Here is a 13,251-nt window from a genome sequence, read left to right on the forward strand (position 1 = left end):
CTTTTCCCTCTTACTTGAGGGAAGCTTACTTCCCTCTTGCTGCTGGCAGGATCTGAGGCCGTGCTGCTGCCTTGGTGTCCTTCATTGTGTATTTTGGGAGCTGTTGGGGTGGCTCGGGGGTTGATTAGGTGAGGTGTGATGTGCTGTGCAGGTTTGTGGTTATTCAGCTTTCCAAATCTTCCACACCGGTGTAGGAAGTAAGAAAGAGAAGTAGAATGGACATGAAACAGGGGAGAAGAATTATGTAAGAAGGAAAAGGCATGGGGGCAAGGAGAAGGGCAGCAGCAGCTCCCCAGTCCCCAGAGAGGCAGCAGTGTTTGCCACTGGTGGAAACCAGTTGGTGGTGGCCACATTTCCCAGTAAGTCAGGGGGCACAGGGAGGATGAGAAAGTGCACCTGGTGCTCAGAAATTCCAAGCAAATCATTAGTTGTTGGAAGGGAGAATTCCTTGCACAGTTCCTAGAACTCAAAATCATTGAACGTTGCAAATGAAAATGTTATTTGTGCTGGATGAGAAAGAAGTCGAGATACCTGTAAGGAGAAGGAAGGATCAGGATTATGGAGCTGCTGCTCTCCTGGGTGCTCCAAGCCCTGCTGCAGCTTCACAGGGTGGAGGGAATGGCCTCAGGCCCTGCCGAGTCTCACGGGCGTTGTTCCAATATTTCTTTGTGCGCAGGAATTCTCCTGAACGCCGAGAACTTCTTTGAGGGAGCGGCTGAGCTGGCCCCACACGAGGCCGTGCGGAGCCTGAGCCAGGCCGCGCCCGCAGAGCCCTGGCAGCCTGAGGAGGTGAGGGGGCTTCTGAGGGGCTTCGCTCCTCCTGTGCCGCCCGGGGGACCGTGGGGACACGGGCAGGTGAGAGCCGTGCGTGTTCTGCAGGTGCTGCAGTTCCCCGAGCTGGCCTTCAGGCACCAGGGCTTTCTCACTGCCCTGGAGTTCGCGGCGCAGGAGCTGCACCAGCCCGTCCAAGCGAGGTTCCAGGTGCACAGACTGCTGCATGGAGAAGGTGAGGCTGCTCCTCAGCACCTGTGGGATTGGTGGAGGTGGCACCATCAAACTGGGGCTGGCCTTGTGGCCCCTCTGGTCCTCGGACCCTTAAAGGCTCAGAGGTTTGGTTCTGATTTTGGAGGAGATCAAAGTGTGGGATCCACAGCCTTGGAGCAGTGTTATCCTGGAGAAAATAACAGAGGGAGAAACCTCTCTCCATGCATGAGGAGAGTGTGAGTGTAGGGACCATGTGGAAAAGCTCATTAATCTTCTGAGCTGTACTTTTTGCTTTGTGAAGACACATGTCAAACGGGAATGTGTTCTGGTCCATCTGGCCCCACGGGTTAACAAGGAAGAACATTTTCCTGAGCCCATTTCTTCCTGATGGATGAGATAATCTAAAAAGCCTTTTATTCCTTGTACAACAGCTCAACAGTCACAGTTTTGGCAACAATTAATTCTGCAGCAGAATGTTTGTTGTAGCCGTGGGGTTGGCTGGTTACAAAAGGATCTTTTCTGACACTGACAAGCTGATACTTTGACATGGAAACATTAACTTCAGAAAAGTTGCTTAATGTGTTTTCAGTGTCAAGGCCAGCTCTTGCTTTCACTTGGACTCACTTCTGCCGTAGCACAGATCCTTTCAGAATGCAGATTGGTACGTTCTCGCTGGAAAAGAGACAACTTTGGGCTTAATGATCTTGGTGGATTTTTCCACTAGAAGAGGACATTTATGTAGCAGCAGGATGTGCTGCAGTTGCAGCTTTTGCTAAGAGTGGAGCCATCATCAAAATGGAAAAAAGGGTGCATTTGGAGCAGAGTGGCTATCACTGATTTCTCTTTCACTTCTTCCAGACTACCAGGAGGAAAGCAATGCTACAGAACCATTCCCCAGTGCTCAGGATGATGGGAACTGGACGCTGCTGGAGTGTCCCCCTGGTTTCCAGTGGTGTCCTTTGACAAATGTGTGCTCATCCCACGACAGCTGCTGCAATGGGAGCGAGTGTGCCAACAGTTCCTCTGGCAGCAGCCCTGCCCCTGGCTCCCTGCAGCCCAACGCCAGCCAGCCCAGCTATGAACTCCTCAAGGAGTTCCTCTTTTTGGTACCAGCTGGCCCCTCCACCCAGTACCAGGTCAGTGTTTGCTGCTGTGACCAGTGGGGCAGTTTTCTCCTGGGGGCTCTGGGTAAGTTTGGGTTGTTCCCAGATGGAGCCACTCAAGTCCATTGGAGTGGAAGGATGTGCCCAGTGGCACAGGGGCTTGTGGGCTCCCTGCAGCCCCCTGTGCCTGGGATGCTGGGAGGTGTCCCTGCCCATGGCAGGGGGTGGAACAGGATGGGTTTGAGGTCCCTTCCCACCCAAACCATTCCATGTCTCCATGACAAGGCTGTGCAGATTCCACGGGCTGTTCCCATGGCATTAACACAGTGGAGTGGAGCATAAAGCTGATTTGGTTTTTGGTACGTTTGATTCAGAGGGGCCAAGGAGGGTGGAGTGGTGAAAGGTCTCCCTGTGCTTTGTTGGGATCTGCACCTTTTCTGTTGGTGCCCACCTGGCAGGAAATCCAGCGTTGTGCCAGGGCTGCTGACTGCTCTTAACGTGAGGCATTAACCCAAACCCCTCTCCTCTCCCTGCAGGTCTCATTCAGCAAAGAAAACATCTTTGTCAGGGCTGGGGATGTTTTCAGCATCCAGCACAATGCAAGCTCAGGCTCGTTCCTGCAGTGCCACCGCAGTGCCACCTCCCTGGGCAGGGGGAACTCCTCTGAGCGGGCCCTGGGCCTGTCCCCCAGCCCAGGGGATGTCCCCTGGAGCAGCAGCACGGCGTGCTCTGTGCGGGTGAGTGCAAGAGCTAAAGGAGAGATGTGGGATCCAGGCAGCTCTTCAAATGCAGTTTATTACATCCAAGGTGTTACAGCACTCCAGGGTCATGGGTGACAGAGCCTGTGCATACAGCTGTCAGCTGCAGCTGCAGGCAGGCCTGGGGACTCTGAGTTTAGGTTACAAATGCATGATATACTCTTCTTGCTGAGCATCTTAATACAGCAGAACCAATCTATACCTTAACTTTTATCTATAGCCTATCATAACTACTATAATTACCATATTCATGTTACTATTCGCCAGTCACTAAAGGTTAGTACATTACAGTTTAAGCTAGAAGTTGTTTTTCAGTTTTCTTGCAGTGGAAAATTCTGAGACCTTTTTTCTACTTGCAACATCTGCTGACTTGTCTGCCTGTGCTATCTTTCTGCTTGGTAAAAACATCTTGTTTGAGGTGGGTTTATCCTTTGCTGTAAGTCATAAAAACCCCCTTCTAACTAACATACCCTTTGCCTCCTTGGTTATCCAGTGAGAGTGGCTCAGCAATTCTTTTCTTCTATATCAAAACTTGCTTCCATCTCTATTCCTTCCTCAGCTTCTGCATTTGAAAACTTCTGCTAACACACAAAAGTGTGAGACTTCCTTGTCAAACTTCCATCCTTCCCAACAGGTGCGCTACGCCGAGGAGCAGCTGGTGCCAGTGCTGAGCCCCCAGAACGCGGGGCTGGAGCAGCCCGGGCACTACCAGCTGCAGGCCAGCGTGGACAACGGGCTCTTCCGTGCCAACCTGTCCTGCAGCTTCCGCGCGGCCTCCCGCGTGTCCGGCCTGCGGGTCATCCACCCCGCCCCGCAGGGCTCCAGGCTCTACCTGCCCACCAACCACACCTGGCTGCTGCTCAAGCTCTCCTCGGGGCTCAACGCCACGGCCAGCCGCCTGGGGGACAACCGCAGCGTGCCCTTCGTGGCCACCTGCCCGGCGGCCGTGTCCGCGCTGTGTGCCAGGGAGAACAACGACACCTGGTTTGCTGTGCTGCAGCTGGGCGGCCTCGGGGAGGGCCTCAGCACCCACGTGCTGGTGGCTGAGAACTCGGTGAGCTCCCAGAACATCACGGTCACCGTGAAGGTGGAGGAGCCCATCCGCGGGCTGAGGGCCACCCCCGACCCCGAGAGCAGGGTGCTGCTGAACACACGGGTGGTGAGTGTTTGTTTGTTTGCTGCTGCTCTGAAGCTCCCCTGGCGCGGTGTAGCCCTGCCCTGGAGCTGGCAGGGTGTGTTTGCCTCGGGCAGGGGGGCACTGCTTGCTGCTAAGCTGCCAGGCCATGCGCTGCTGCAGGCACAGCATGTGGCACCAGCACTGGTGCTCTCCAGCAGGAGGGCAGCTCAGCTGCACGTCCCCCTGGAGCCCCTGAGGTAAGGCAGTGCCTCCTGAGAGGGATCTCTGCCTGTCAGCTCCCCAGGACACCGGAGGCCTTAGGAAAGGCCAGTTTTTACCTTGTTTTGCCTTGTCCAGGTAGTCGTTCCTTGAGGTGTTTAGATTTGCTCTGCTTACATCAGCTGCCTGAAGCTGTAGAGATGTTTTACCTCTCCACGTCTCGGAGTTCCTCTGGTGTTTGCAGTCTTGTTTTTTCCAGTCCCCCATCCCCAGAGCTACAGTCCTGGGAAGCTGCTCAGTAATGCCCCAAATGCTCTGTACAAGCTCTGGCTGCTTCTGGCAGATCCTGTGCCTGCACCTCTCAGTCTCACCCTTCCTGCTGCCACAGGCTGCTCAGGAGGCACTGCTGGAGTGAGGAGGGACCTGCCCTGTCCAGCCCCTTCACTCTTTGGGTCAGGCACCATCCCTGGACGAGGGTCAGAGGCTCAGCTTACAGGTGTAGCTAAAGCCAGGCTGTTTCTGCAAAGATTTCAGAAGGTGTTTTAGTCAGCAAGAGGGACCTGATCACAAGAGCAGAGTGCTGGGCTGTGGGAGCAGGGAGTGTGGGGTCTGATCCCAGCTCTGCTGGGGATTTATGGAGTCAGGGTCTGCATTTCTGCATCAGCAGCAGAGCCACAGATGATCTGTCACCTCTGTGCCATGCTCTGAGGGCACTGCAGCTGTGGAGCCTCCCAGTCTGGCTCTGCTCCCTCTCCAGTTCAGCTGGAGGTCTCCTGGGAAGTGCTGGGCATGCTTTTCTCTTGCACTAGTGTGAAATCTTCTCGTGCCTTTCAGAGCTACATCCCTGTGATGGAGGCTGGGTCAGATGTGACTTTCCGATGGACAGTAGATGATAAGCCATCTTTCACTTTTTACAATGTTGTCTTCAACGTTATCTACCAAAGCCCAGCTGTGTACAAGCTTTCGGTAAGCCAAGGCCTTTCCCATGACACCATTTCACCCCTGGGTTTCCATCTCATCCCACAAGCTCCTCAGGAAAGCAGCAGGGAGAGAAGGCAGAGTTGAGTTGAGGTTTTCACTGTGCTCGTCTGCTGTTTCTCACGGAGCTGCTCTTGCAAATGCAAATAGTTTCTTCTACCCCTACACTGCTGTGCTGTGTTCCTCTGTGCTTTCTCCTCTTTTCTCCAAGCTCTCCTTTCTGTTTGTGGAGTGTCTGTGTTTCCCCCTCCTCCCCAGCAGGAGTTAGCAGGGAGCCTCTGCTCTGGCAGGCAGGAAATCTGGATTCAGAGCCTGGCAGAGGCAGGATGCATCATAAGACATCCATAGGCAGGCCAGAGCTTCTCCCACCAGCTGCTGTGTCCTCTGCCCTGCTCTCTTTCTCCTGGTGCAGACTGGAGTGCTGGGTTTTGCCGTGGTCCCTGCAGGATGGAGCAGAGTCTGGGCCAGGGGAGCTGTCTGCTGTGGAGCAGGAGCTGATCTCTGGCCAGCACATCTTTGTGTGCCATGCCCTGCAGAGCCTGCTCTGCTCCAGGGTGCTGGATCTGCTCTCAGGGTGTCTCTTGGCCTCCTGAGCAGACACCAGCCCAGCCCTGAGGCCGTGCTTACACTAATTTGCTGGGTGCAGCACTAATTTGCTGAGTGCAGCACTAATTTGCTGAGTGCAGCACTAATTTGCTGGGTGCAGCACTGTGCTGAGGGCCTGGGCTGCTTTCACTTGCAGAGCTGCCAAGGTGCCATTAGCCTGGGGGGCTCTGGGTTCAGTGCAGCACATCCACAGGAGCCCAGGCACCAGCTGCTCTTCCCTGCTGGGGTAGGAGCTCTGTTCCAGTGGGTTTGAGCCACTCAAACCAGCAGCTCAGCTCTGCTGCAGGTGAGAAGGTGAAGATGCTCTGTCAGTGTTACATGCCTAGAAAATCCTGAGGATTCTGCTCTACTTGTGTCATTCTCTTCAGTCCCTTGTGTCCCTTTCCCTTCTCTGCCCAGCCTTACTGTCCCTCTCTGTGCCCACCACGCCAGGATCCTGGAGCTGCACTTGGTGTGCATGGTTTTATGAGCCTCTCCCCTCCCTCCTCTGTGCTTGAAGCCATTTCCTGCCACTCTCCCAAGGAAACTGGGTGGCTCTTGTCCCCTTGGTGGCAGCAGGTGCCTGTGCTCAGCAGCTGGAGCTGCAGGGCACATCGGAGCAGGCAGAGGGGCAGCTGGCAAGTTCAGAGCCTCAGGATGAGAAGCTCCTCTCCTTGTCCTCTTGCTGTAGCACCAGCCCTCCTTGGACTGGCTGTAGTGCTGAACATGTGGCCACTCTCTCTGCCCTGACCTGCTCCCTTGCCCCGTGGTGCTTCTTCAGTCCAGCAAACCCCACTCCGAGGGCAGCAAGGGCACCCCAAACCCATTCTTTGTCCCACTGTCCTTCCCAGCTCACCGCCTCCAACCACGTCAGCAACTTCACAGTCAACTACAACGTGACGGTGGAGATGATGAACAGGATGAGGAACCTGAGCGTGGTGGGGGCCCTGCCAGTGGTGCCCCAGAACAGCAGCGTGGAGTTCAGCGCCCGGGTTCACGTGGACTCGGCTGTGGAGGCTCTGTTCCTGTGAGTCCTTTGCTGCCTGCCCAAACTCAGCATGTTTCTGTGCACCTCTTACCTTCAGAGTTTCTCTTCCCAGGGCCAGCTGGTCCCTCTCAGCTGCTGTTTAGTTGTGTGAAATCTCTGTGAGTGGGGGTCAGTCACACACCTGTAATTCAGGCTGAAATCCTTTCCATTTAAAGTGTTATGACACTGCTTTAATTTGGGTTCTTCATCTTCCTCCTCTCACAGCACAGCTGCTGCTTTGATACTTGGCATTCTCCTTCCTATGTTTTTTTTGGAGAGCCCAGCCCTGACCTGAAAGCCAAGCCAGGATTCCTCTGGGATTTCTGGGATTCTCCTGTTGTGCAGGGTAACGTGGTTTGCCTGTTTCTCCAGGTGGGATTTTGGAGATGGTGTCCAGGAGACTTACCTGTTCAAACCTCCCTACAACAAGTCTTTCCTTGTTCCTGATCCCAATGTCCACGAGGTTGTCATTGAGCACAACGTTTCACACATCTACCAAGACCCAGGTATGCTCAACAAGGCCCTTTGGGGAAGAAGGGGCTGAGGCATTTTTGGTCTGAGGGGTGTACAAGGCACCTTCCAAAACAACCAGGGCTTGGAAATCGTTGCCTGGTTCCTGAGCAGACGGCTGGAGTGACTGGAAGTCTCCAGCAGTTGCCATCCTCTCTAACTTTGTTTCCCAGGGGAGTTTGGCCATGCTGTAAGAAGCAGGTCCACCACACTCAGCCCCTTTTTGGGCAGTCTCAGCAGAAGGATGAGAGGCAGGCAAGCCCCAGGCTGGTGGGAGGGCTGGGCAGAGGAGGGGTCTGTTCTGTGGCTGAGCAGGAAGAAAATCTTTTGTCTCTACCTGTTGGACTGGCTCTTTTCTTGATGCTGGTCCCCATACACATGACCTGGTGTAATTCCTGCTGGTCCTGGGCTGGAGCAGGGCAGCCCAGAGTGTGCACAGCACAGGAGCAGAGTGTCCCCTGCAGCCCCTGTCACAGCACTGAGAAGCTGTTGACGGGCACGTCCTCACCCTGCCCTTCTTCTGCTCTCTCCCAATGCAGGAGAATATGCCCTGATGGTAGTTGTGTCCAACCAGTATGAGAACCTCACCCACGTGAGCCCAGTCCAGGTTCACAGCTACCTGATTGCCCTGAAGGTGGAGGCAGAGGAGGATGTTCTGGTGGTGGGCCGGCCGGTCATCTTCCGAGCCACTGCCCTGCCGTCCCCGTACGGCGTGGTGTACACCTGGGACTTTGGGGACAGCTCCTCCCTGCTCACAGAGCCCCAGCCCACCGTGACCTACAGCTACCCCCGCCGAGGGGTGTACAACGTCACCGTGACAGCCAACAACACCGTGAGCAGCGTGGAGAGCGTGGAGTGCTACCAGGTGTTCGAGGAGATAACGGGGCTCCGCGTCTCCGCCGACGAGGCCGCAGAGCAGGGAGCAGCTGTCACCATCAACGCCTCTGTGCACACTGGGGACAGCATCACCTGGATATTCGACATGGGCGATGGGACGGTGCTCAGGAGTCAGGTGCCAGTGGTAGAGCACGTGTACATAAAGGACATCAACTGCACCGTGAACGTGACAGCTGTGAATCCTGTCAGCTCTGTCTCCCAGGCGGTTCCTGTCCGGATATTTGTCCTGGAAATACTCAAAATAGAGCCTACTTCTTGCATCTTGGAGCACCCAGATGTACAGCTCACCGCCTACGTGACGGGGAATCCTGAGGAGTACATCTTTGACTGGACTTTTGGAGATGGCTCCTCCAATGTCACAGTCAGCGGGGACCCTGTGGTGATGCACAACTTCACCCGCAGCGGGACATTCCCGCTCACCCTGACCCTCTCCAGCAGCTTTAACAAGGCTAACTACTTCACCAGTGTCTGTGTGGAGCCAGAGATCCTCAACGTCACCCTCCTCCCTTCCAAACGCTTTGTGAGGCTCGGGGAAGAGACCTCCTTCCAGGTGAGTGCCGTGCCTCCCTACCAGTACCGCTACCGCTGGGATTTCGGCAACAACGAGTCCACCAGGTCGAGTGGGACTGAAGTGACCTACACCTACAAGAACACTGGGGTCTTCCTGGTCACAGTGACTGTCTCCAACAATGTCTCTTTCAACAACGACACGGCGTTTGTGGAGGTGCAGGAGCCAGTTGGGGTAGCAAAGATTGAGTATAACGGGACAGATGTTCTGGAGCTGAACCAGATCTACCTGTTCTCTGCCAGCATGAATGGAACCAAAGTGAGTTACTGCTGGGACTTTGGGGATGGCACTGTCCAGCCTGGGCAAGTGGCCACCCACTCCTACAACAGCACGGGCCACTACAGCATTACAGTGATGGGGCAGAACGACGTGAGCTCCAACGAGACCACCATCGATGTCACCGTGAAACGGCGGCTCCTTGGCCTGACCGTCAATGCCAGCAGGACAGTGGTGCCACTGAACGGGTCGGTGAGCTTTGTGGCCACCCTGGTGGCTGGCACTGCCATCCGCTACTCGTGGATCCTCTGCGATCGCTGCACTCCCATCCAAGGCTCCTCCACCATTTCCTACACCTTCCGCTCCGTGGGCACGTTCAACGTCATCGTGACGGCCGAGAACAAGATCAGCTCGCTGCAGGACAGCATCTACGTCTACGTCCTGGAGCAGATCGAGGGCCTGCAGGTGGCCAGCGCTGACCTGGTGGAGGACATGTATTTCCCAACCAACAAAACACTCCATTTGCAGGCTGTGGTGAGAGAGGGCACAAACATCTCCTACAGCTGGGTGGTCCAGAGGGATGGCAGTGCTGTGCAGACCTTCACTGGGAAAACCTTCCCCTTGAGCATCCTGGAAGCTGGGAACTACACTGTCTACCTGAAGGCCACCAACATGCTGGGCTGTGCCACTGCTAACAGGACACTGGAGTTCATTGAAAGCCTAGGTGTCCTAAAGCCCTATGCCTTCCCCAACCCAGCTGCTGTTAATGCCTCTGTGAACATAAGTGCCACCATAACCAGTGGCACTGGTGTCACGTATGTGTGGTACCTGGAGGATGGGTCCTCTCCTGTCACCTCTGAACCCTTTATTGTACACTCCTTCCAAAGCCCTGGAATGATTGAGGTCATCGTTGGAGCAGAAAACAAGCTGAATTCAACCAATGCCACTGTTTCTGTGTGTGTGGAGGAGGCCATCGAGGGGCTGAGTATAGGGACAGCCGAGCTGGACTGTAGGTACGTCTCCTCAGGCTCCACGGTGGTCTTTGAGGGGGAGCTGCAGAGGGGGACTGAGGTGACCTGGCTGTGGGAGGTGCCAAATGGCACACTGAGTGGCCAGTCCGTGGCAGTCACGTTCCCCACGGCAGGGTGGTACACAGTCCATCTCAACGCCTCCAACCACATCAGCTGGGCTCTGGCCAGCAGGAACATCTCGGTGCTGGACAGGATTCAAGGTCTGGAAGTTGTCGCCAGCAAGAAGGTGGTGGAGCCAGGAGAACAGGTCACCTTTGAGATCAGGATGCTGTCAGGTACCTCTGTGAGCTACCTGGTGAGCATTAGTGGGGACTACTCCGTGGTGCTCAACAGCTCCAGGTACAGCCATGAGTTCTCCAAGAGCGGCGATTATCTGGTGACCGTGACCGTGCAGAACCAGATCAGCATCGCCCACGCCCAGGTGCTCATCTCTGTCCTGGAGCCCATCCGGGACGTCAGGCTCCTGAACTGCTGTGAGGAGGGCATTCCCACGGGCACGGAGAAGAGCTTCAGTGCCCGCGTGGGCAGCGGCTCCCGCGTGTCCTTCTCCTGGCAGTTCTGCCTGTGGAAGGAGCGAGGCCGGTCCGTGGTGGCTGCGTCAGGAGACAGAGTTTCCTATGCTCCAGAAGCTGCAGGGCTGCTGGAGATCCACCTCACTGCCTTCAACGACTTGGGAAGTGTCAACATCACCAGAACCATCCAGGTGCAGGACCCCATAGTCCAGGTGTCCCTCAGTGCCACCAATGCCTTTGTCAACAGGACGGCGCTGTTTGAAGCCGTGGTGCTGCCCAGCAGCAGGAGCGTTGAGTTCTTGTGGAGCTTTGGGGATGGCTCTTCCACTCAAACCACCAGGACTGCAGTGGCCAACTATTCTTACCTGAGCCCTGGGGATTACCTGGTGGAGGTGAACGCCACCAATCTCATCAGCTTCTTCATAGCCCAGCTCACTGTCACCGTCAAAGTCCTGGAGTGCGAGGAGCCCGAGGTGGAGCTGGCCCTGCCACCGCAGGTGGTTATGAAGAGATCCCAGAGGAACTACCTGGAGGCACAGATTGACCTCCGAGGGTGCATCAAGTACCAGACAGAGCACCTGTGGGAGATCTACCGAGCCCCCAGCTGCATGAACTTGGATGACTCCAGCAGGATCCGGCTGCCGAACGTCGACGTCAACAGGCCCCAGCTGGTTATCCCAAAGCTCGGCCTGGAAGTTGGGAACTACTGCTTCATGTTTATTGTCTCCTTTGGAGACACCCCGCTGTCCAAAAGCATCTTTGCCAATGTGACTGTGATCCCGAGCAAGCTGGTCCCAATCATCGATGGGGGGTCATACCGTGTATGGTCCAACACCCAGGACTTAATCCTGGATGGGGAGAAATCCTACGACCCGAACTTGGATGATGGGGAACAGACCCCGTTGTTGTACGAGTGGTCCTGCACATCCTCCTCCAAGGTAAGAGCAGCCTTGCTCATCCAGAGGGAGCATTTGGGAGCTCCAGCTGCACCACAAATGTGTCTGGGGTGGAAGGTGTCGAGGGAAGCTTTTGTGAGCATCTTTAACAGAGCTGCTCTGGCAGGAGGGTTGCAAATGTTCAGTTCCCAGCTCAGGATGGTGATACAGAAATTGGGTGAGTTATGGTGCAGGGCAGAAGGGCTGGCTCTGGGAGGAGGGCATGGGCATTGCTGCTTCCCTGGCATTCCCTCTGCTCCCCGGTGTCAGTGCTGCTGCTTCCATGCACTGGGGGTGTTATGGAGCTGCTGATGCAGCCTGAGAGCTCAGGGCTCTGGTCCCTCTCCCATTAACAGTTAAATGTCTCTAATGCCATCAGGGGACAGAGTTAGACTTTGGAGAGGTCAAGTGACCACAGCTTGTGGTCACTAGCAGGTCACTGTCCTTGTGCTGCAGTGATCTGACCCTGCACTGATGGAAGGGCGAGGGAGAACTGCCTGGCAAATCCCAATGGGAATCCACCTCATTTTTGATTGAATGTGGAACTCTTTTGCTTGTACAATATCATGTTTTCTAGCTTTGTCTCAAAATAGCAAATTTGAAGTGTATGTGGATTGGACTTTCTTGGTTTAATGTGAGCTTTTTGTGTTGCTTGGCAATGTTTGTAAGGTATTTAATGAAGAATTAATTGCTGTAAACTACAAATGTGAAACTCAAATGAAATACAGGAGTGTTTCAGCTACTGTTTACTAACCTGAAGAGTAGGATAATGTGTTTCATTGTCCACACACGCCCTGTTTCTCCCACCCCAGTGGTGGCACTGCACAGCAAGCTCTGTGACAGTGACTCTGTGTGGACCTGAATGTTTTGGCTGTGGACTAACCCGATGTGCACCCTTACCAAGGAGGGTTTGAAAGTTCTTTTCTCCTTGCAAGCAGAGCTCGGCTGCAGGGTGCTCTCTGAATTTCAGTGCCAAGGAAGGAATTGTCACAATTTCCAAAGCTCTATTAGAGGCAGATGTGGAGTACACGTTCGACCTCACCGTCAGGAAGGAAGGCATGAGTCCCGAGGCCACCAACCAAACCGTACGTACCACACACAGCTGTCACCTTCTCTGCTTGGCACAGCCACCTCTGAGGCACAGAGTCATGGGGTGGTTGGGGTGGAAGGACCCTAAAGATCATCCAGTGCCACCCCTTGCTGTGGGCAAGGACACCTTCCACTATCTCAGGGTGCTCCAAGCCCTGTCCAGTCTGGCCTTGGACACTTCCAGGGATCATGGGGCAGCCACAGCCTCTCTGGGCAGCTGTGAGGGTCTCCTCACCCTCACAGGGAAGAATTAGTCCCTTTCCCAAGGAAATTTCTATAGGAGAAAGGAAACTTCCTTTCCCATTCTTTTGCAATCCCAGCTCTTCACATGCCACGGGCTCTGCCCTCATTTTACCCAGAGAGCTTCCTATGACCCAGGACTCACTTTTACTGTCAACAGTTCCTCTCTTCTCACCTTCCAAGTTCTTTTAGGGGAGGATTTTTTCAGGGCACGCTGTTTATGTCCCACGAACCCCAACGCTGAGTCCTGTCAGGAACATCCATCGTGGTGCAGCTGGCAATCAGAGATGGACTCGGGCTGGAAGTGGAAACTCTTACAGCCTGGGTTTGAAACCAGAGCTGTGGGATGAAAAGAAAAAAATGAAATTGATAGTCTTTCAAGGACATTCCGTACTATCTGGTTTCCATGCAGGAGCACAAAACAATGCTTGCAGTGTTGCAGGAAATCTGCAGATACTGGCGGGGTGAGCGGGGCTCCGGCG

General features: G+C 54.8%; 1 protein-coding gene across 1 annotated transcript in view; it reads left to right on the forward strand.

Annotated features, from left to right (window-relative positions):
- Positions 1–13,251, forward strand: part of PKD1 (polycystin 1, transient receptor potential channel interacting) — an 88,139-nt gene that overhangs the window by 48,499 nt on the left and 26,389 nt on the right. The window contains exons 9-18 of the mRNA XM_039731840.1: positions 677–789; positions 880–1,006; positions 1,843–2,120; positions 2,624–2,824; positions 3,480–4,004; positions 5,016–5,147; positions 6,596–6,771; positions 7,144–7,277; positions 7,821–11,443; positions 12,379–12,525. Coding sequence (XP_039587774.1) covers positions 677–789; positions 880–1,006; positions 1,843–2,120; positions 2,624–2,824; positions 3,480–4,004; positions 5,016–5,147; positions 6,596–6,771; positions 7,144–7,277; positions 7,821–11,443; positions 12,379–12,525 — 5,456 coding nt within the window. The remainder of the gene's footprint in view (positions 1–676; positions 790–879; positions 1,007–1,842; positions 2,121–2,623; positions 2,825–3,479; positions 4,005–5,015; positions 5,148–6,595; positions 6,772–7,143; positions 7,278–7,820; positions 11,444–12,378; positions 12,526–13,251) is intronic.

Source organism: Passer montanus, unplaced genomic scaffold (genome assembly GCF_014805655.1).
Source record: "Passer montanus isolate IOZ18808 unplaced genomic scaffold, ASM1480565v1 scaffold8, whole genome shotgun sequence".
In the NCBI taxonomy this organism is placed as follows: Eukaryota; Metazoa; Chordata; class Aves; order Passeriformes; family Passeridae; genus Passer; species Passer montanus.